Raw genomic sequence first — 24,527 nt, forward strand, 5'->3', positions numbered from 1 at the left:
ATACTACCCAAGGCTCCTGCCCAGGCCCTTAATTTTCTCATGTCTGATATTCTATTCGCATATTTCGATATTTCGAATATTCTATTCGAAACTATCGAAGTAGAAACCTGTGTGTTTCCAAGAGTGGGTAACTGAGAATAGTGGAAACAAATTTATTTCTGGGCTCTCAATTCTGTTCCACTAGTCAATGTATCTATTTTTTGTTCCAGTACCAGTAAGTTTTGACTATAATGGCCCTGTAATATAGTTTGAGATCTGAGAATGAATGGGATACCTCCAGTTCTGCTTTTTTTGTTTTCTTCTCAAGATTGCTTTGATAATTCTAGGTATATTTTGGTTCCAGATAAATGTTTGCAGTTTTTATTCTAATCTCTTAAAAAATTGCTGGGACCTTGATGGGGATATCACTGGATTTATTTATGGCTCTGGGTAGAATATTCATTTTAATGACATTAACTATTCCAATCCATATCATGGAATAGCTCTCCAAGTCTTTGTGTCCTTTTCCTATTTCTTTGAATAGTGACTTATAGTTTTCAGTATACAAATTTTTCTCACCTTTTGTTAGGTTTACTCCTAGATATTTTATTGGTTTTGGTGCACATAGACCAGGAATAGGAAAAAAAAACAGAAATAACAACTGTAAAAAATAGAAATACAACTGTTAAGAATAAGCATTAAAGTAACGTATTTGGGGGCCTTATGGTGGCACGCGTGGTTGAGCACACATGTTATAATACACAAGGACCCAGGTTTGAATCCCTGGTCCCCATCTACAGAGGAAAAAGCTCTGTGGGTGCTGAAGCAGTGCTGAAGGTGTCTCTCTGTATCTTTCCCTCTCTACCATCCCCATCCCTCTTGATTTTTGGCTGTCTCTATCCAATAAATAAAATAAGATAATACCAAAAAAATTTTAAAATAACATTTTTAAAGAAAGACTCCATTCTGATATATATATCTTGAAATTTACAGAGAATATAAGCCTTCTTGACTATACACACTCAACCTATCTGGAATAGATGGTTACAAAGCTACTTGTTGTTCAACCCTGACATTCTTTTAAAAAAAATTTTATTTATAAAAAGGAAACACTGGCAAAACTATATGATAAGAGAGGTATAACTCCATACAATTCCCACAACTAGAACTCTGTATCCCATTCCCTCCCATGATAGCTTTCCTATTCTTTATCCCTCTGGGAGTATGGACCCAGGGTCATTATGGGGTGCAGAAGGTGGAAGGTCTGGCTTCTGTAATTGCTTTCCTGCTGAACATGGACATTGGCAGGTCTATCCATACTCCCAGCCTGTCTCTCTTTCCCTAGTTGGTAAGGTATCTGGGGGAAACAAGGCTCCAGGACACATTGGTGGGATTGTCTGCCCAAGGAAGTCAGGCTGGCATCATGGTAACATCTGGAACCTGGTGACTGAAAGAAGAGTTAACATATAAAGCCAAACAAATTGTTGACTAATCATGAACCTAAAGGCTAGAATAGTGCAGATGAAGATTTGGGGTCTCCATTTTGAAGATAACTAGTAGACCTATTTTAGTTATATTTCAAATGGCCCATGACTATACTAGTTTTCTCCTGAACCTGACATCTGATATGCAGGTGGATCCAAGTTATTGTCTGGGGAGATGATGTCATAGCTGGAAAAAGAACTAGAAAGCTACGTCAGGGATAAAGTAGCTCCCAAATATGGAAAAGGTTTATAAATATTGTTGACTGTAAACCCCATCAATTTGATCTGTGGCCCATAAAAAGTGGTCTTCAGAGCCTTGGTGACTCAACAAATAAAGATCAAGCAAATTCTAAGCTATCTCCAGTGTTCTGGGACAGAACTCTTTTAATGAAGGGAAATATTACTGGGAGGTAAAAGTAAATAGTGGAGGGGGAAAGCAGCTGGACTTGTAACTAATGGGCCTTGAGCATTTGCTCAGTAACAGCAAAGAAAGTGGGGTGGTTTATGGAAAGTACAGAGAAGAATTTGCCCCACAGGACAGGAGTTTTCCTGGACTGGGATGATGGGAATGTGTCCTTCTAAAACATGGTTGATGGATCCCACATTTATTCTTTTACTGGAATCAGATTTTGTGGAAAACTCCATCCTTATTTTAGGATTCAGGGTGCTGGCACATCTTTGACCTGCTTAACTTCAGATGATGATGTTAAAACCCAACCTGATTGTTTTCTAAAGACCTCTGTAACTAAAGACCTCTGTAACTCATTTCAGGAGTTATGATATGGGTGTCTCTCAAGAAATTAACTCATTATCACCTCTAAAAACTCCAAGTGTCAGTATCTCTGTTTCTGCCTAAACTTTTTATAGGTATTGTTTCCCAGTAATACACAAAATTTGGAGTCAAATGCGAACTGTGGAATTCAGTTATGGTTATATATTCAATAGGGAGTGCTCTCTGGACTTTTCAATTTTTTTTTACTGTACTTCAGCTCTTAAAAATATTTTAATTAAAAGCAAAAAACAGATTACTGGTACAGTGTAGATGAATTTTGAAAGTGTCATTCTTAGTTAAAAAATCTAGACAAAAAATATGTCTCATGACCCTATATGAAATATCCAGAATAGTAAAATTGATAGAGACAAAGACAAATTCATAGTGAGTGTCCACATTACAATGCACAAGTCCCCGGTTCCCACCATTAACTGTAAACCCCGTCAATCTTATCTAGGCTTCACATCTATTCATACTTCGCACAGGAGTTGGATAACCTCTGCATCCCTGTCAGTCTGAGCTCACGGTTCATGTTCACAGCTATAAACATTCTAGGCTGCACTCATTTCAGGACCAGTCTTCCTTGAGTAGCAGAGTATGTTGACCCAGCTTCCTTTCAGAGAGTGGGGCAGGCCTCACCACTGTTTTTCTACATTGAGGGCAAAGTCCTGGAGGACCACAAAAGATCTTATGATGATGTTCTTGATGGAGATGGCCAGTGATGGTGGAGAGAAGGATCTATTAGAGGTCTAGGCCAATCATATCTATAAGGGAATCTCAGAGTTTCCAGACTAGAGCCCTAGATGATTGTAGTGACCAAAAGGGCCATCATTAAAGTGTGCTAGTCTCTTGCTCTTATCCAGCTTCAAAATACACAAAATTTGAATTCAAATGTAAACTGTAGACTTCGGTTAAAAATTTTCAATGAATATATTACAACAATGCACAATGGTGATATATTCAATAAAAGGATATGAGAGTGCCCTGAACTTGTCAATCTTTTTGTGTGTGTGTTTTAGCTATTAAGAATTAATTATTTTGTAAAGATGTTTTTTATTTTTTATTTTATTTATTTATTTATTTATTTTATATAGGACAGAGAGAAATGGAGAGAGAAAGGAAAGACAGAGGGAGGAGAGAAAGATTGACACCTGTAGACCTGCTTCACCATCTGTAAAGCAACTTCCCTGCAGGTGGGGAGCCGGGGGCTTGAACCAGGATCCTTACGCCGGTCCTTGTGCTTCAAGACATGTGCACTTAACCCATTGCACCACTATGTGATGGCATGCTTGGTTGAGCACACATGTTACAATGCACAATGACCCAGGTTTGAGTTCCTGTTCTCCACCTACAGGGGAAAAGCTCTGTGGGTGCTGAAGCAGTGCTGAAGGTGTCTCTGTATCTTTCCCTCTCTGACTCCCCAAAATTATTTTAATTAAAAGTAGAAAGCAAGAGATTACTGGAACAGTGTAGATGGATTTTAAAGGTATCATACTTAGTTAAAAATCTAGACAAAAAAATTATGTCGCATGACTTTATTTATTGGAAACATAGTATAATTAATTAAACATAGTATAATTGATAGAGACAGAGACAAATTCAGAGTGATTATTGACAACTAGGAAAAGAAAAAAAATAGGTGACTACTATTTAATGATTATGTAATTTCCTTTTGCAATAATGAAAATACTCTTAAACTCCATGGTTCTGTGTATATTCTACAAACTGCTCCACCACCTAAAACCCTATAGATTACTTGGAATGTTGTTTTAGCAGTGCTACTTAAAACTGAGAGATCAGGCAATGGAACATCTAGTTAAGCACACATTCTACCATGAGCAAGGTCCTGGGTCTGAGCTCCTACTCCTCACCTGCAGGGAGGAAGAAAGTAGTGAAGATGTCTCTGTCTCTCACACTATCTTCCCCTCCCTTCTTGATTTTCAATTTAACAAATGAAGATTGAAAAAAAAAGAATAAAGGAAAAAATGGCTGCCAAAAGTGGTTTTCTTCATGCATGCACCAATCCCCAGTGATAAACCTAATGGTAAAACAAATAAATCAATCTGTACCACAAACTAATACCAAAATATAAGATGTTTCTTACTAGTTCTTTATGAGACAAATGCATAAATAGAGTTTTAAAGCACTTTGTAGTAGACTGACAAAATAAATTCAAGCATACTGAGTGTAGTAAAATAATTACCACATATGCTTAGACATATTTGATTTTATTCACTTTACTTTTACAGTAATTTATTTTAGAAAAACTGTCACATGCTAGCATAAATTAGGTAAAATTACAACAATGACAAAAATGTTTATCTCTGGAATATTATTTAATAAGTACCACTTGATAGTCAGAAAATCTGGTCCTGGTGATTTACAGAGCCTTAGATTAAGAAGATCTCATAATCTATTCATGTGAGAATATTTGTCAGGACTAGAGTCCCAGGGTTTAGAGAGGATGTTCTATTATCTTCATAATACAGATTCTTCCTTTAGTTAATTTACTGAGCAGTTGGGGAAAACTCCAAGCATTTAAGTCTGAAGTAAGGATAGAGTGACCCTGAGACACAAACCTGCCTGAATGAGAAGATGTGGCTACCGTCATTCATATTGTAGAAAGAAATGTCACTGTCCTCATAATCTAAGAAAACTGTAATCTTTTGTGGACATTCATCTATCTGGAGATGCTGTTCTGAGGAAATATCTTGGAGACAGAAGGTGAGAGCCCTGTATTCACATCCCTTCTTCTCTAATACTCGGAATTTCTTGTGTGGACCACTCTTCTCTGGCAATACCTCATAAATGCCTAGAGTCCACTCATCACTGTCCTTAAGGTCCACCTCCCAATAGTATCTTCCCGAAGTGAAGCTTTCCTGACCAAGCTTGATAAGGTTGCAGTCTTCTGTCTTATTGCTAGAAGACATGTCTTCTGTGTCCTCTCTGAAATTCTCTCTTCCTTCTGGGTCAGAACTGTGCTGGTGACAGATTTCATGAGTGAATGTCACAATGGCTAGAAAGAAAGGAAAGTTAACATTGTGTAATTCAGAAATATGTACAGGTGACACCTTAAAGAAATGGTGTAAATGGAATCCATAGGTTTTTCTTTAAGAACTTTTCCTTTTAAGTTTTCCCCCTGCAGGTAGGGACTGGGGGATCTAACTCAGGTCCTTGCACACTGTAACATGTGCACTCAACCAGGTGTGTCACCACCCAGCCCCCCACTATGCTTGCTTTTTAAATTTTTTAATATTTATTTATTTATTTTCTCCTTTGTTGCCCTTGTTTTATTGATGTAGTTGCTATTGTTGTTACTGATGTCATCATTGTTGGATAGTACAGAGAGAAATAGAGAGAGGAGGGGAAGACAGAGAGGAGGAGAGAAAGATAGACACCTGCAGACCTGCTTAACCGCTTGTGAAGCAACACCACTGCCAGTGAGGAGCTGGAGGTTCAAACCAGGATCCTTAGGCCAGTCCTTCCATTTTGCGCCACTGTGCTACCACCTGACCCCCAAGACATTTTCATGGGGGCGGGGATATAGCTAGGAAGAGGCATTGTACTCCCACCATGGATTCTATGCTACCTGTCTTCTATTGTCTATACTAACTACTATTAGTGTCTTGCCAAGGGCATACTGCTTCTCCCCCTCCCTTTTTTTTTTTAAAGAATAGTATTCTTATATTCTTTACAAATCATGCCTGTGCTTATTGATTAGGAGCAGACTCTGTGTGCTCTGACTCCTTTAAATAGAGTAATTATGCTACTTTGGCTATTTTATCAGATTTTAGTTGATATTCTCTTCAGCTGAAAGACTACAGTATTTATTTTTCAGAATCATGCATTTTAGAATTACAGATGAGAAAGCTGGACTAGAACAACCTAAATGTGTGATGGTGGATGACAGCCAGAACAGTTAATCCCGGCAACAATTATCAGTTCAGATGAATATTGAATTATCTTTATGTTCTTCAGTTTGTACCAAAATAACAGTATTTTCAGTTAGGAAATGACATTAGAAAGTGAAAAACAGGATATCAGAGAGCAATCTGAGAGAAATAAAAAAGATAGTAACTCACCAGCCTGGAATTGTTCCTTCCTCCAATCTGAAAAAGATCAATACAAATTGAGAGTGGGATGGAAACCCATCCAGACAATAAAAAGGAGACAAGACTTTCATGCCCGAGCTCCTGGGTTCCAGGTGCAATGCCCAGCATCATCATAAGCCAGAGGTGAGCAGTTCTCTGGTCTCTCCATGTGTATTTCTGTATCTCTCATAAAAATAAAAATAGATGAAATATTTCCTAAATATCTAACACTATCCAGAAAGTCCAGGGCACATAGTAAACTTATTGTGTTTTTCTCAGGTTTCAAACTATCTCTAGTTCACTCAATGCTGGAGAACAAGTTTCACCAGGCCAAGTCAGGTGTGAAGAACACTGGGAGTAGGGGTTAGTATTCTTTTTGTTTTAACAAAATATTTATTTATTTATTCCCTTTTGTTGCCCTAGTTGCTTTATTGTTGTAGTTATTATTATTGTCATCACTGTTGGATAGGACAGAGAGAAATGGAGAGAGGAGGGGAAGACATAGAGGGGGAGAGAAAGATAGACACCCACAGACTTGCTTCATCCCCTGCAGGTGGGGAGCTGGGGGCTCGAACCAGGACCCTTACGTAGGGTTTAGTATTCTAAGAGTCTTTACCCTTAAATCTTTATAGTCCTCCACATTGAGAATGAGAAATGTAAATATTATTTTCATTTTAGTCTATTTTATTTTGGGATTCTCCAACTTATGATTTCCTTGGTGTAGAACTTAAGACTCTTAATATAGTTCCTGATATTTTTATCCTTGTAATTAGATAATTTATATTAAATTTATTAAATTAAATTAAGCAAATTAAAAAGCTTCTGCACCACAAAAGAAATCACTATCCAAACCAAGAGACCTCTCACAGAATGGGAGAAGATCTTTATATGCCATACGTCAGACAAGAGGCTAATAACCAAAATTTATAAATTGCTTGCCAAACTCAATGACAAGAAAACAAATAGCCCCATCCAAAATGTGGGTTATTCACCACAGAAGAGATCCAAAAGGACAAGAAACACATGGAAAATGCTCCCGGTCTTTCATTGTCAGAGAAATGCAAATAAAGACAACAATGAGATACCACTTCACTCCTGTGAGAATGTCATACATCAGAAAAGATAACAACAGCAAATGCTGGAGAGGTTGTGGGGTCAAAGGAACCCTCCTACACTGCTGGTGGGAATGTCAATTGGTCCAACCTCTGTGGAGAACAGTCTGGAGAACTCTCAGAAGACTAGAAATGGACCTACCCTATGATCCTGCAATTCCTCTCCTGGGGCTATATCCTAAGGAACCCAACACACCCATCTAAAAGGAGCTGTGTACACATATGTTCATAGCAGCACAATTTGCAATAGCCAAAACCTGGAAGCAACCCAGGTGTCCAACCTCCTCATCTTAAAGTTAGTAAGTGTGAGTTCGGTAAAGAAAAATTATCTGATTCTTCAACAGTAATTTATAGAATTTGAACTAAAGCTTATATTTCATTTTTAACACTTTTATCACCTCTAGAATCATAGGAACATTTTAAAGCAACGTGTGTAAAAAAGTTGGGACCAGGTGGTAGCGCACCTAATTGAGCGCACATGTTACAGTGCACAAGGACCTGTGTTTGAGGCCCCAGTCCCCACCTGCAGAAGGAAAGCTTTGCAAGTGGTGAAGCAAGGCTGCAGGTGTCTTTCTCTCTCCCTCTCTATCTCACCTACCCTCTTGATTTCTGACTGTCTCTATCCAATAAATAAAGATAATAAAAAAATTTTAAAAACTTTTTTTAAAAAGCTCTTAATAAGAACTGTTTAACTGACTTTAATTCTTGAGACGGGCTCCTCTGATCTCTTATGGAAACCATTAACAAGCTGTGTGCTACTGCCTGGTTCATAATTTAGTTCCCCAAGTGGACTTTATGTTCTACAAGAAAACAGAATGTATTTAACCTATATATGCAGAATATATGCAGCCTATATCTAACATAACACCCAGCACTTACAAATGCCCAAATATTTAAGGAATGGCTTTGTGTGTTTTCAAGGATAAATTCTATATTATGTGGGAGAATGCTCACAAAACCACACAATACATTTACTTGGGTATTATAAGATATAAAATAGGCAATTTACTTCACACCAGACATAGATTTTTACTTTTAAAAAGATATGAAGAGGATGGGGGAGATAGCATAGTTTATGCAAACAGATTTTCATGCCTAAAGATCCTCCTTCTAGTCCTTTACATCACCATAAACCAGAGCTGAGCAGTGCTGTGGCAAAAAATATAAATATAGTATTTTCAATATTATTTTTCAAATAAAAACTTATTTAAATATATTTTATTTTATTCTTAAGGTGTAAAAATTCATTTTTTTAAAATCACAATCATTGGAGGATTAATAGTTTACAGTGTAATCTTTAATACATTGGTATGGATTCTCATCTCTTCTTGGCTGATGTTTAGGAAATACAATAGGACCTCAGTGTTCCTTCATCCTGTTCCTTTGACTCCTTGCCCAGAGTCCTATGCTTTCGTGCAATACACCACACCCAGTCCAAATTTCATAACATGCCCTCCTTTACTGTCTTAAATTCCACATATGTGCTATCATTCAATATTGGTCTTTCTCTTTCTGGCTTCTCTCACTCAACATGATACCTTCAAGTTCTAACCACAACATTGCAAAGGAGATTACCTCACCATTTGTAATAGCTGTATAATACTCCATTGTACCACAACTTTCTTAGGTATTCATCTGTTGTTGGGCATCTGCGTTACTTTCAAGTTTGGACTACTACAAACTGTGCTGCTAGGAACATAGCTGTGCATACATAATTTGCATAGGTTTTTTTTTCCCTAGGTAAATCCCTAGGAAAGGAATTGCTGGGTCATAAAGCAAGTCTTTTTTTTTTTTTTCCAGAATCCTGATTAATTTCCAGACTATTTTCCATAGAAGTTAAACCCTAGCTGTCACCATTACTATTCAACATAGTCTTGGAAATCCTAGTATAACAATCAGGCAAGAGAAATAGATTCAAGGGATACATATTGGAAGAGAAGTCAAACTTCCACTATTTGCATATGATATGACAGTATACATAGAAAATACAAAAGGGATTCTTTTTGGATGAGTAGAAACCTTCTTGAAACTATCAAGCAATACCATAAGGTGTCAGATTACAAAATCAACATACAGAAATCATTGGCATGCCACTATGCAAACATCAAACCAGAAGAAGAAATCCAGAAAATAATTTCATTCACCATAGCAGCAAAAAACAATCAAATTTCTAGGGATATGCCTAACAAAGGAAATGAAAGGTATTTATACTGAAAACTATGATATATATATATATTTCTCAAAGAAATAGAAAAAGAAATAAAGACTAGAAAGTCATTCCATGCTCATGGATTAGAATAATTATCATTGTCAAATGTCTGTTCTACCCAGAGCCATATACAGATTTAACACAGTTCCTGTCAAAGTCCCACAAAATTTCTTCAAGAGAGATTTTGTGTCTCTTAAAGAAATTTTGTGGGACCTTGACAGGGACTGTGTTAAATCTGTATATGGCTCCCAGAGGGATAGAGAGTGGGGAAGCTATCAGGGGAGGGGGTGGGATATGGAGATTGGGTGGTGGGAATTGTGTGGAGTTGTACCCCTCCTACCCTATGGTTTTGTTAATTTATCCTTTCTTGAATAAATAAAATAAAAAAAATTTTAAAAAGATACAAAAGTTTACATGGAGACAGAAAATACCAAAGATAGCCAAAGAAATCCTGAAAGAATGAGCAAGAATAGAGGCATTATGTTTCCTGACCTCAAGACATACTATAGAACTACTATAATCAAAAAGGCCTGATATGGAACCAAAATAGACACACAGACTAGGGGAATAGAAAAAAGAACCCAGAAATCGTTCCCATACCTACAGTCAACTAAATTTTTGAGAAGGGAGGCCAAAATATCAAAGAGAAAAAAAAGAGGGAGAGATAATTTAACAAATGGTGTTGGGAAAGCTGGATTGAATTGAATACCACATTTAATCATATAAGAAAATTAACTCCAAATGAATCAAAGATTTAAAAGGTAGAGGAAAACATGGACAGAACTTTTTCCTATGTTAGTTTTTGTCACATCTTCATCAATTCAAATTAAATTGCAAGAAAAATTAAAGCAAAAATAGACCACTGGGACTACATAAAAACTCTATCTTTTAGAATCTTTATTTGTAGTAAAGAAATGCTTCCCATAGAGGATGCGTTAGCAACTAATGTTGAGTCATACCATAACTATATGGGAGAATTTGTCGTCGGTTAGCAGCTATATCTCCTTAGTTCTGGAATACAATTGATTATTTGAGCTTCCAAATACAAAATAATAGAAATTTATACCAAATTAAGTCTTCACAACTTTGAAGTGGACATGTATGACAGCACTTATATCTCTGTTTATTATACTCACACTATAAGACACAGCTGGTGATCTCTAAGGTTAGAGAGCAGAGCCACTTACCAGGATATAACAGAGCTTTCTTCCAATCTAAAACAGAGCAAGATTCACGTAAGGAAATGTGAGACATCAATCTGTGATCTCAAATTCTTCCCCTTCACCTTATTTTTATTATTATGTTAAGTGATGCGCCAAAATGACCCCGGTGCAATCTACTGACTAGCCCCTTGGGTAAAAATGTTCTTATATTTCTTTGAGAGCAGGCAAGAGAAGATAGACAAACAGAGAGCAGAGATGATAATGCCTCTCCACCACTCATGAAGATTCCCTGCTGTTCCTTCACCATTCTGCCTTTAGTCATTATTAGGCATTCCAGCCTTTTCCTGAATAAGAAGATGAGAAAGTTATTAGCACCAGGACATGAAGCATTTTGACAGAGTCTCTTACCTGCTTCATATAATGCTTTTCGTCGTTCTGAAAGAAATAACACTCAGTAAGAGATTCAACATATATGAAAAGAAGAGGAAATTCTATACAGAAAACGAGAAAAATAAGACTTACCAAGGTCTTCCTCGAGATTCTCTAAAAGATAAGCAGATAAAAAATATATATACATACATATATATATATATACATACATATATATATATATATATATATATATATATATATATATATATATATATCAAGTTGAGTTTTGACTTATTCTGAGTTTAGGGAGTGAATATTTGGTGTGACCTTAAATGCCACATTGTCTGTAGATTAGAAATTAGTAAACATGTTCAATTTTAAATGACAAATACTCAGAAAGGTTACACAGGAAATGTGGATTCACAAAGCAATGAATTCCATTATTCAAGGGGATTTAAGATTTTTTTAACATGTTTTGAAGGCTTAATTTTCTGTCATTGGGGCCATGAGCATGTCTAATCTTTGTTCTTTATTTTTTTCCCTTTTGTTGCCCTTGTTGTTTTCTTGTTGTTGAAGTTATTATTGTTGTTGTTATTGATGTCATTGTTGTTGGATAGGACAGAGAGAGGAGGAGAAAAAGACACCTGCAGACCTGCTTCGCAGCTTGTGAAGGGACTCTGCTGCAGGTGGGAGTGGAGTGGGGGGGGCTCAAACAGGGATCCTTATGCCAGCCCTTACGCTTGGCGACATATGCGCTTAACCCGGTGCGCTACCACCCAACCCCCAAGCATGTCTGATCTTATAATCTTGGGAAACTTTTTCACCCAGAGAAAGAGAGACAGAGGAAAAGATACCAGAAATTCTCCCATTGCCATTATAGCACTTTGCATGTGGTGCTGGGACTTGAACCTGGGCTGTACTGCACATACCAAGACAGCTGCCTTACCTAATAAACTACTTCTCCAACCCTGAAGGTTGTTCTTGAAGGGCAAATATGAAGAGAGTACAGGGGAAGTCGCTTCTGCAAAGAGAAACAGCAGCACAGATGGGCCATAGGAAGGCAGTGTGATCTAAGGAACCCTAATCTAGATGTTTAGTGACAAGGCCCTAAAACTTTCAGTTTTCAGTGTGTGTGTGTGTGTGTGTGTGTGTGTGTGTTTCTAAATCTGTGGTCCACTTACATTTTTTTTTTGCCTCCAGGGTTATTGCTGGGGCTCAGTGCCTGCACTACGAATCCACCACTCCTGGAGGCTATTTTTCCCGTTTTGTTGCCCTTGTTGTGCTTGTTGTAGTTGTTATTGTTGTCATAGCTGTTGTTGGATAGGACAGAGAGAAATGGAGAGAGGAGAGGAAGACAGAAAGGAGGAGAGAAAGATAGGCACCTGCAGACCTATTTCAACGCTTGAGAAGCGACCTCCTACAGGTGGGGAGCCGGGATACTTATGCGGGCCTTGTGCTTTGCGCCATGTACACTTAACCAGCTACGCTACCGCCCGCCTCCCTCCGCTTACTTTTTATTTTAAGTGCATCTTCCATTTCTTTCTTCATCTGATCTCTGTCCTCAGATTCTTTCTCCCTTTTCTTTACTTCTCTCTCTTTGCTTTGATGTTCTCTCCAACCGAAGTAGCTGATCCCGATGAGAAGAAGCCCCAGCACGGGAACTGTCCCTGCCAGGGCTGCCTTCCATGGAGACACCCTGGGGAAGAAGGGCTCTGAAAGGAGCATGTGAAGACTGTGAGAATCGGCCTGAAGGAAGCCCTGTGCTTTCTCTGATGTTCCCATAAACCCTCTAGCCCTCCCTCCCTGCCCATGCCACACCCCATTCTGGGTTGCTCCTCACTAACCTGGAAGGAAGACAGCAGCTGCTTTCTCCTGGTCAGAGCGGGGATTCTGGATGGAGCAGGTGACACTGCCCAGAGAGCTGTCTGTGACCACAAGAGATGCCTCCACATGAAAAAGCCCATCTCCATCTTGGGTGTGAGACTCAGAGAGGGATGATAGCTTCATGCCAGTCTTGTCCTTCCACTGCACCCTGGGGTTGGGGAACCAGCCATCTGAAGAGCACTGTACTCGAATCCCACTATCCACAGGCCCCATCATGTGAACATGAGGAGTAAATCCCAAACCTAAGGAGAAGACACGGGTTTGAATCCTGTGGTCTTCAGAACTCAGAAGTCCCTGAGATTATAGGCTGAAATGTGTTTTACTAAAATGATGAGTACACTAAAGTCCAGAGTCAACATTCACAGAAAATATTGGGAGAAATCATGATTTGTTTTTGAAACCCACTGGATGTCTTTGCACTTTACCTAAACAAAGAAACCTTTACTCTCATATCAAGGCTAGAAGAAAACAGAGTTAAAATTAGGGAGAAAAAAAAAGTCATTTAATTCTATTAGTTACCTTTGCTGACTGAGTAACCAACTAATGCCTGAGGGCATCAATACCATTCTAAGTTAATACTACTCACCAAAACCAGTCTCTCTCAGAATAACCAAAGCATCTTCAAAACTATCATCTTATTTGGTGTTTAAAAGCAAACAGAGTATGTGGCCACTGCACACTTTGGGAAATTAACCTTCAACAAGTGACATGCTAACATGTTCGCAAGAAATGCCAGTTAGAATCTAGATGTTTTCATCATTCTCTTATTTACATCATCACACACACACATACACACACACACACACACACACACACACACACTGCTTCAAGTTAGTATACCTACAACACGCAGCTCTACTACAGCCTCTGATGAGATGTGACCATCCTTAAAATGACACCAATACTGGCCATCATCAGAGGCACGAACTTGTTGAATCAGCAGGGCCACAGCCCCCTTGCCAATGGAATCTGCCACCAATTCCGTTCTTCCACGGTACTCCAGCATTTGCTCCCCGCCTAGTTCCTGGCCATTCTGGTACACAAGCACCGCAGGGGAGCCCTGGGACCTGTACCACCGGATCTGCATGTGAGCTGCACTCTGCTCAGGAGACAGTTGGCAGGGTAGAGTGGCATCTGTCCCTAGCAACACCATGATGGGCTCAGCTGGTCTTTTCACAGAAAACTTAGACACTGCATGAAAATCAGAGATTGGTATGATGAGTGAGGAGAGATGACATGGAAGATACTGCATGCAGTTCTTTCAGAGACCTACTATTATTATTCCCCAGTCATATTATTTAAAAAAGTTATATGCTTTTATAAATATTATATGTAGCCTATTATATATGCATTTTACATGTTTTATATACTGCACATAGTTTACTTACACTGCCTATCTATAATATTTGTTGTATGCAAAGATATACACATGATCTAACTACTCCCAGAAATAAGCTATAAGTTCCTTAATGATTTAACATATTTTTCTATGAATTTTCAAATGTGTTTATATTTAAGCTAAGTGCAATCTATGTTAAAAGGATTCGTTGAGGACGATATGTGGCAAAGTAGCCTATTAAGCCATAATTCCTTTCTTTGGTGGGAAGGAAATGGAAGGCGCTTCTCTCCATGTTTATCTCCTTGCTTCCCAGCTGTCTGTGCCTAAGGAGACATTTCTAACTTTCAATTTTAGGTTATCATGTATTTGAGAGGTGTGGGAGAAAGTTTTACCCGTGTTGATCCCAAAGCAAAAAAAAAAAAATTATATAATGAAGTGGACCTTTTTTCTCTTAAACAACTATGAAAGGTTAGAATAATAGAGAATGTTTTCATTAAAAAAAAAAAGTTTTGTTTTCCAGGAACCAAAATCTAGTTTATCTCTTAGATTGCATGTTTTTCCATGATGAAGACTCACATTCAAGTCTCCAGCTACCAGATGGGAATAATTGCATGGAAAAGCTCCATGAGCTCAGGAGTGGTGGAGTATCATAGTGTCTCTCCTTTCTGTGTCTCTGTTCCTCTCTTTCTTTCCCTCTCTGTCTCTCAGTCTCTAATTGAAATTAAAGAAAGGTCTGCAGTAACAAAGGAACCATGCAGATGGAGAGCCCTAGTGATAATTCTGATAGAGAAAAAACAGGTCTAAGAGGGGTCCAGGACTTGGAGGCCAGAAGTTACAAGCCTTTAAAGAAATAATAGGGAGCTGGGTGGTGGGGCACCTGGTGGAGTGCACATATTGCAATGCTCAAAGACCTAGGTTCGAGTCCCCGGCCCCTACCTACATGGAGAAGCTTTTTTTTTTTTTTCCCCTTTTGTTGCCCTTGTTGTAGCTTCGTTGTAGTTATTATTATTGCCCTTGTTGACGCAATTCGTTGTTGGATAGGACAGAGAGAAATGGAGAGAGGAGGGGAAGACAGAGGAGGGGAGAGAAAGATAGATACCTGCAGACCTGCTTCACCGCCTGTGAAGCGATTCCCCTGCAGGTGGGGAGCCGGGGGCTCGAACCGGGATCCTTAACGCCGGTCCCTGCGCTTTGTGCCACATGCGCTTAACCCACTGCGCCACCGCCCGACCCCCCAATGGAGAAGCTTTTTGAGTGGTGAAGCTGGGCTGTAGGTGTCTTTCTGTCTCTCATCCCCTCTGTCTCAATTTCTGGCTGTCTCTATCCAATGAATAAATAAAGGTTTTTTAAAAAGATATAATAGGTGTTTGGATTCCCCAGATTAGGGGAAGAAAATCTGTAAGTAGGAATAGAAATTTTTCTGAGTTATGAAATATTTTTCTTTGCCAATTCACATACAATTATCTTCTCAGAAATTATTATACTATGGAAATGCATGATGGTTTGTTTATAGGGGATGTTGCCTTCCAAAAATGCTTGCACTGTCAGGTGCCCAGGTATTTTGGATTCTGTGACTTATTAGGGCATTGATATCTACAGATGCAATATCTCTGGATTAAGAAGAGCACAGGAGGCAAGAGATTGGGTCAGGTGGCAAGTACCTTGAAGAATGCACTCATTACCATGCACAAGGACCCAAGTTCAAGCCCCCACCCTTACCTACATGGAAAAACTTCTTGAGAGATAAAGCAGTGCTACCAGGTATCTCTCTCTCTCCCTCCCTTTCTTTTTTTGTCTCTCTCTCCATTTCTTCTCTCTCTCTCTCCATATATATATATATATATATATATATATATATATATATATATATATATATATCCTCCCTGCTCAATTTTTCCCATCTCCATCCAAAAAGAAAAAGAAAAAAGCCACCAGGAGTTGCAGGGGTTGGTGAGTTTGTCTCGCAGGCACCAAGCCCCAGCAACAATCCTGGAGGAAATAAGAAATAAAAGAAGGCAAGTTTGTGTAAGTGATCAGGAGATAGAACACAGATGACTAAGGTAGAGGAGTTTAGAGGCAGAAGCTCATGTCCAGTCTGCTCCCAAAATGTGGATCAGACAATTGAGGGGAAAGAATATGATGCTGGATATCAGACTGGACTGAGATCTAGCTCCCCCTTCTTTTCCATTCCCATGGAAAACATAGGCTGTTGGGCTAATCCAGTGGACATATGACTATAGTTAATTGACTGATGGACTTTTTGTCATGACATATGAGTTGTTTGATATTGCTTATACTCACAAATTAATGAAAAATTCTTACTTGGTAAAATAATAAAATATAATATATGAAGGCCCTCAATAAAAAACATTTAGTGGGCAAATATATAAATGGAGAGAGAGGTAAAGTCAATCCCTATTTGTGACCTTGGGAGAACTATTGAAGTTTCTTCTGGAAAGGGAATGGGGACACAGAACCCTGGTGGAGGGAAACAATTATTTTAAATCACTGGGGTTCTTTTAAATTGATTTATTTTTTCCAGAGCACTTCTCAGCTATGGCTTATTTAGGTGTAGGGGATTGTACCTGGGATCTCAGAACCTCAGGCATAAGAGTCTGTTTAGATAAGCATTATACTATCTCCTTCACTCAGTAATTATTAAATTACCAATAGAATAAATTTTAAAAAAATAAACATTTAACACATATGATCAGCTCTACCTAGTTTTAAAAATATTTATTCCCTTTTGTTGCCCTTGTTATTTTATTGTTGTACTTATTCTTGTTGTCATTGTTGGATAGGACAGAGAGAAATGGAGAGAGGAGAGGAAGACAGAGAGGGAGAAAGAAAGATAGACACCTGCAGACCTGCTTCACCGCCTGTGAAGCGACTCCCCTGCAGGTGGGGAGCCGGGGGCTGGAACCCGGAATCTACCTGGTTATTTTTATACTGGCTACACCTTCGTATTTAAGCGTGTCCTATATCATTGAATATATACATTGTTTTCAATTTACTATTACATTGTCTCAAAATCATCATTTTATATGTGTGTGTATGTGTGCACATGGGATAGATTTTCTTTAGGACATATTGTCGATGGGATAGATAGGTTTTCTTTAGGACATATTGTCGTGGGATAGGTTTTCTTTAGGACATATTGTCGTTGAATTGCTGAGCCCACATACATGGGAATGAAACATTTTGACACTCATACCTGGCTTTAAGTTAAGTATATAATAACAAACAGTGGCATAACTGTGATCTTATAGTTGGTGTATTTCTAACCCTAAACTCTGAAAACTGATCCTAGGATGTGCTTTTACTTTGTGATGAAAGAACTCATCTCTCAGGAAAATTAACTATTTGGGGCTGGGGAGATAGCATAGTGGTTATGTAAAAACACTTTCATGCCTGGGGTTTCATAGTACCAGGTTGTCTCCAGCACCACCATAAGCCAGAGCTGAGTAGTGTCCTGGTGGTAAAACAAGAGAAACAAAAATCATAATGATATTTTAATAAAGTAATGATTTGTTTTAAAAATTCATAACCAGATAGAGCTCAAAGATCTTGAGCCCAAATTCCTTGTACTCAGATTTGGGATTTCTTAGAAATGTGAACATTATAATATCTTAGCAAATAATTGCATAAGAATTATACAGGTTAAAGTCACTACTCCTCAATAGAGATTTGGGTAAATATTACAGTTATGAGCTATATTAAGTCTACCCAAACAAGCAAAGGGCATTGTTATGAGGCAGAACACTCCCCTTCTTGGCCTGACACCCTGTGGCTCTTGTTAGTAACAGACACCGCTATAATTTACCTAGGATACAACTGCTTTGACTAGAACCAGAATTGTGACTGATCATCATCAGTGTTCTCATTATATGAGAAGAGTCATTGACAACAACCCCGTAACTAAATGGCGTAAGGGGGAACACTTACCTGCTGAGCACTGCATGGAACCCTGAAGGAGGAGAAAGGGCAGGAGAAATCCAGCTAGAGAGAAGCTAGGGAAATCCTTCATCTTTAGAGCAGAGAATGGAGCAAAGGAAGTACAAAATGCTCACTTTGACAATGCGATACTCTGTAAGGGAAGGTAACAAGAAATCCAGCAGTCATAGTTCTTTAAAAATACATAGATTTGTAACAGTATGGAGAGTTCTTAAACAAGTAAAAATGGAAATACCTTATGGTCCAGCAATACCACTCCTAGATATATATCCAAAGGACATGAAAACATTGACTTGAACATACACATTATTAACAACAGTTAAACAGTGAAAACAACTTGGATGTTCATCAATAGAGAAGTTAGGAAACATATATTCAATGGGATGTGACCCTGCAGTTAACAAAAAAAGGACAATATTTTGTTCTTCAGGACAAAAGGCTTTGACTGAAGGTGATTATAATTAGTGAAGTAAGGAGTTGGAAATAACTACCAGATGGTTTTGCTCATCTGTAGAAAACAGAGAACTGAAACACATAAATTTGAAAGAAGAAGAACAAAAATAACAAGAAAAAAAGGTAACCAAAAGGCTTTGTGACAACTGTAAAGGTTGTTGTTGGGCAGGACGAGAAGCAGAAACTTGGTTGTGGGTACAGTGTAGTCGTACTCCCTAAATGTTTTTTGTTTAAGCTTAATCTATACTGTGATTAACTAAGTTTTACTGGAATCTTACAAAAGTCCTATATGCTTACAAAAGCCCTGTATTTTATTATGTTCCTATAAAGCATCTATTGTTTCTAATAGGTCAGCTTTCATGAAGCAGTTCATCTTATCTAACTTGTCTTTGTTTCCTGGCAACAACACACCTAGGGGGACCCGGACCTTGCTAGTGTCTATATAAATGATAACTTATTAACCTCAGCCTACTTGCCTTTAATGCTACATACCCACATGACCACTGTATTCATCATAGATGCCTGTAAATGGAAGGGGGGCAGTAGGTGGGGGTAATTGCTATGGGCCCTTATACTTTGGGAAAGACTACAATCTATCACCTATTGTATAAGCTACCCAAGGCAGCCCTTGTGCCACGGGAAGAACCCAAGGTTGTTTTTCTCTTGTATCTGTTTAGCCAATTTGATTCTGTAGTAGCCGCAGGCTGGGGAGCAAATAGCTCTTCCTCTGTGAGCTTTTTGAAGAGGGCAGTAGCTCTTGCTTTTAAGCCACCTTTGGCTTATTACACTCACTGCTGTAACTGTTATTTTTATGTACTCCCCCTGTAACGTTTTTATAATTAAAGTAGCCAATAATTCCCCAAATTATTAATGTGATCATAAGCAAAAGGATGAGAAGCTTCGGTTTTGTCTAGGACTTCCCACTTTGCAGGCAGCCTCAGTCTACTCTGGACTTTGTCAGACAGAAGACTTGACTTCGCCTCCACCGTCATACCTCTATAATTTTATAAGCCATAATTAAATCACTGATAAAAGTTCATCCAGGGATTTTATTATATTGAAAGTAAGTTAAGTGTTAAAAATAAAAATAGTTTCGTAACTGTTTTGCCTCATAATCCTTAACAACACAACTGATTGACTCACTCCTTCCCCTCATTCACAAGTTTTCCTTACTTGATTCTTTCTGAAGCCAAGCTGCTTCCTCAGCAAGTACACATACTAAACCATTTGCTGTGTCCTGTGGACTCTTTTCTTTATCTACAGATACTCATCCTCTTCTCTTCAAGGCATGATTTAAACTGAAAACCTTAATCTCATGTTAAAAAATAAGAGATATAAAATAAGTTCACTCCTCACAGGCAGTTTTCCTTCCTCATTCTTGCTTTCAAGTTTATTCATACATTAATTCATTTATATACACCTATTTGTTTGGACCACAAATAGCTCTTATTTAACTCTCCAAAAAGAAGGTATAAATTTAACTATGTGACCCAGAACTCAGATACTCCTTTGTCAGGTATAGCAAACCCCACAGTCACACCTGCACACGACCACACATTTCTATCTTACCATACAGACTAAGCAGAGGGCAGAGGGATTTCCTGGAAGCTCTTGCTCTCTTCCATGCATCCAGAAAGCCTGGCTCCAGAGACAGTTTGCACCTGGTTATTCTGAGAACAGTATCCGAGGGTATGACCGTAGGGGCAGCAGCAGCTTCTCCAGCCCTAGTTAGGGAAAATATTAAGAAGGGAGACAAATAAGACGGTCAGAAGTTATTGTCATGTTAATGTTTCCCCTAAAACAAGTCTAAGAAGAAGGTCACAGAGCGTCTTCAAATCATTTAGTTGCTTTGAAACTGAAAGTAAAAACCAAAAAGTTATACCAAAGAACTTTAGACTGGGCTGAGCTTTAGAATGATAAGAACTCAAAAAAAAAAAAAAGTTTATGTAAAAAGTGTTCAATTTCTCCTTCTATCTGAAAAGAGTGAAAATCATATTATTTAGAGAGATGGAATCATTTTTCTACATTTCATCCAGATCTCTTGGTCATCTCAATATTCATTTCACAAATTTAACTGATTTAGAGATTAAAACCCAGACATGTGTACTTTGTCCTGCCTTACCATAAGTGACACTGGAAGCCCAGAGCAGAGCTATGCAGGAGCAAGTAAGAAAGCAAAAATGAAAGGTTCTGCATTCTGAGAAACTTAGGGGCCAGGGGCCAGGGCCAGGTGGTGGCCCACTAAGATCCCACCAAGATCCCACAGCCCCTGGCTCCCCACCTGCAGGGGGGAGCATCACTTTAAGTGGTAAAGCAGGTCTGTAGGTGTCTATCCTTCTCTCTCCCTCTCTATCTTCCTCCCCTCTCAATTTCTCTCTGTCCTATCCAAAAAAAAAAAAAAAAAATCAAAACATAGGGATCTATTTTCAAGATTCATAGACAGTATCAGATACAGAATTGTTCAAAAGGTATTTTACCATATCATATTATTTCCAAGATTAATTCATGCTTCTCCATACCACACAGGGCTTAAAGGTATCAACTAAATAAAAATTTGTATGATAACTACTAGTATAGTAGTCTGGCCTAAGGGACACCAACACATTGAATAAATATTTTCTTTCTTTTTAAAAACATATTTATTTATTTTTTCCCTTTGTTGCTCTTGTTTTATTGTCGTAGTTATTATTAGTGTCATTATTGATGCCGCTGTTGGATATGACAGAGAGAAATGGAGAGAGGAGGGGAAGACAGAAAAGGGGAGAGAAAGAGTCACCTGCAGACCTGCTTCACCACTTGTGAAGCGATGACTCCCCTGCAAGTGGGGAGCCAGGGACCCCAACCGTGATCCGTAGGGCAGTCCTAGTGCTTTGCGCCACCTGTGCTTAGCCTGCTGCGCTACTGCCCAACTCCCTAAATATTTTCTAATAATTAGATTCAACCAGTTGTTTTTAAATTGAGACAGAGAGGAACAGAAGAGAGTGAAAGAAACCACAGCACCAAAGCTTCCCTCAATATGGTGGGGGCTGAGTTTGAACCTGAGTCACACACATGGCAAAGGAGCTCATTGTCCAAGAGAATTATTTTACTGATTCTCAACTCATTTTTTAAATATTTTTATTTATTTAATTTTTATTATTGGATATAGATAGAAATTGAGAGGGGGAGACAGAGAGAGGGAAAGAGACAGAGAAAAACCTACAGCCCTGCTTCACCATTCATAAAGTTTTCCCCCTGTAAGTGGGGACCAGGGACTTGAACCCGGGTCCTTGCATGCTATAGTGTGTGCACTTAACCAGGTGTGCCACTGCCTGGCCCTTTCAACTCTTTTTAAAAAATCAGATTTTGAGCTATAATTGACATAGACTAGAATGCATGATTTTGAAATGCACAATAATATAATAGCCACTTCAATTTAAACAGGAACATTTCCATCTCAAAAAATATTATGTTCCTTAGAAATCTATTTCAAGGGGAAAAGTGTTTTTGTAACAAATAATAATAACTGGACTACCGTTAAAGATAAGAAGTTATATAGTACATATGCTTGGTGCCTACACAATTCCATCACTCCCAGTGGCCAATTATTTTCCTTTAATTTTGATAGAGAAATAAATAGAGAGGGAGAGACCACAGCACCAAAGCTCCTTCAATGCAGTAAAGGCCATGTTCAAACCTGGCTCAAGCACATGGCAAAGTAATGTACTATTCAAGTAAGCTGTTTTGTCATTCATAGAGAGGAGTACTAAGTGTGTCAGTCTATCTGTTTCTCTGTAATTCATAAAATATATTCATCTTTAAATTTTTAATTAATTAATTAATTAAATGAAAACACTGACAAGACCATGGGATAAGAGAGGTACAATTCCCAACATCAGATCTCCATATCCCATCCCATCCCCTAATAGCTTTCCTGTTCTTTAACCCTGTGGGCATATGGATCCAGGATCATTATGGGATGCAGAAGGTGGAAAGTCTGGCTTCTCTAGTTGCTTCCCCACTGAACATGGGCACTGACAGGTCGATCCATACTCCTAGCCTGTCTCTCAATTTCCCTAGTGGAAAAGCAGGGCTCCAGGACACATTGGTGGGGTTTTCTGCCCAGGGGAGTCCGGTTGGCATCATGGTAGCAACTGCAACCTGGTGGCTAAAAAAACAGTTAACATATAAAGCCATATAAATTGTTGATTAATCATGAACCTAAAGGCTGGAATATTGCAGATGACGAGTTGGGGTCTCCGTTTTGGAAAGAGCTAGTAGGTGTATTTTAGGTATATTCACATCTTTAAAATTTTATTGTAAAGTTTTAGAGTTTCAGACAAGCAAATAAAAATATCAACGCTTCCATTGTCCAGTGAAATCTGTTGTGTCCATAGAAAAAGCATTAGATTCTAGACCCAGTAGATAGCTCACCCGGTAAAGCACATGTCTCATCATATATAAAACCCTGGGATTCAGCCCAGGCACCACAGATAAGGTCCATGAGCATCACTAGTGGAGCTCCCTGGATAGTAAAGTCTTGCTGTAACATTGCTCTCTCCTCTTTCTGTATTTGTTTCTTTCAGAAAGAAAGGAACAAAGAAGGAAAGAAAGAAAGAAAGAAAGAAAGAAAGAAAGAAAGAAAGAAAGAAAGAAAGAAAGAAAGGAAGGAAGAAAGGAAGGAAGGAAGAAAGAAAGAAAGAAAGACAGGAAGTAAGGAAGAAAGAAAGGGAAAGAAAAGAAAAAAGAATAGCAAGAAAACTGAGCAGAAGAGCCTGCTTTGGCAGTGCCTGCCACATATGTATGAGAAAGACTGGGTTTATTCCCTATGATACATCATCATTACAATCCATCCTACATCTGCCAATCAACATTCTTAACTAAAAGTTTACTAAACACTATTAAATGTGATCTTCATATTCCTGAGTGGTAAGGAGCTATACATGTCTTCCCAACAAAACTAGCAAGGTTTGGGAAAAGGGAAAGTTTTGCACAAGCAAGAAATAAGAAATATTCTCTCATTAAAAATCTTATATACTGAAGGAGCCAGAGAAATATCTCACTGAATTGGAACTATATCTTGCTAGGCAGAAGACCCAGCTGGGGCTCCAACAACATCACCACTTGAAAAGTGTTATAGCACTAAAGGAAGTCACAGATTTCCTCTCTCATTATCTTTTTCTCCCTCCCTCCCTCCCCCCATCTACCCACCTCTCCTTCCATCTCTCCTTCCCTATAAATGCCTATAAATGTGAAAGTTTCAGGCTTTGAGTGCAGAAATTTAAAGCAGAGAGCAGGTATAAATACCTCCAGAATACCCCTGTGCTCCTATCTTTGCACCTACCCTGGTTGATTAGTGTTACTTGACTTGAAATATGATAGAATAATAGATTTGTTAGATGTTGTCTGTGAAATTAACCAATAGGAATAGGGATGTCAGCTGCTGACTTGATCTCTGGCAGGCTTTTCAAATATAGCAGTAGTCTCCAGAGTGACTGTGTTGCTGTCTTGTGGAGATGAAAGATATGCTGCTATTAATTTAGTTAGCAGATTTGAGAAAGGCCTGGCATTCCATTTCATAGTAGCGGAAAATTTTAAATAGGTATTATATCAAGTCATTCTACTATTCCATCTGGATTTCTTAGAAATCACATATAGTGTAAAGTTTTCAGGTATTTTTATTATCAGTTAATATTTGTTCACAAAATTGCAAGATGATAGGGGTGCAATTCCACA

At 38.5% G+C, this 24,527-nt stretch overlaps 1 protein-coding gene across 1 annotated transcript; it reads right to left on the reverse strand.

Annotated features, from left to right (window-relative positions):
- Positions 1-4,453: 4,453 nt before the first annotated feature.
- On the reverse strand, positions 4,454-20,949 carry LOC103117413 (butyrophilin-like protein 1). Its single transcript, XM_060190898.1, has 9 exons — positions 20,382-20,949; positions 18,351-18,492; positions 13,907-14,257; positions 13,027-13,308; positions 12,673-12,894; positions 11,219-11,245; positions 10,835-10,861; positions 6,318-6,344; positions 4,454-5,251 (listed from the first exon to the last, which is right to left on the reverse strand). Exons 2-9 carry the CDS (start codon positions 18,430-18,432, stop codon positions 4,743-4,745), a joined length of 1,527 nt encoding a protein of 508 aa, XP_060046881.1. The 5' UTR covers positions 18,433-18,492; positions 20,382-20,949; the 3' UTR covers positions 4,454-4,742.
- Positions 20,950-24,527: the final 3,578 nt, after the last annotated feature.

Source organism: Erinaceus europaeus, chromosome 4 (assembly GCF_950295315.1).
Source record: "Erinaceus europaeus chromosome 4, mEriEur2.1, whole genome shotgun sequence".
NCBI classification, from domain to species: Eukaryota; Metazoa; Chordata; class Mammalia; order Eulipotyphla; family Erinaceidae; genus Erinaceus; species Erinaceus europaeus.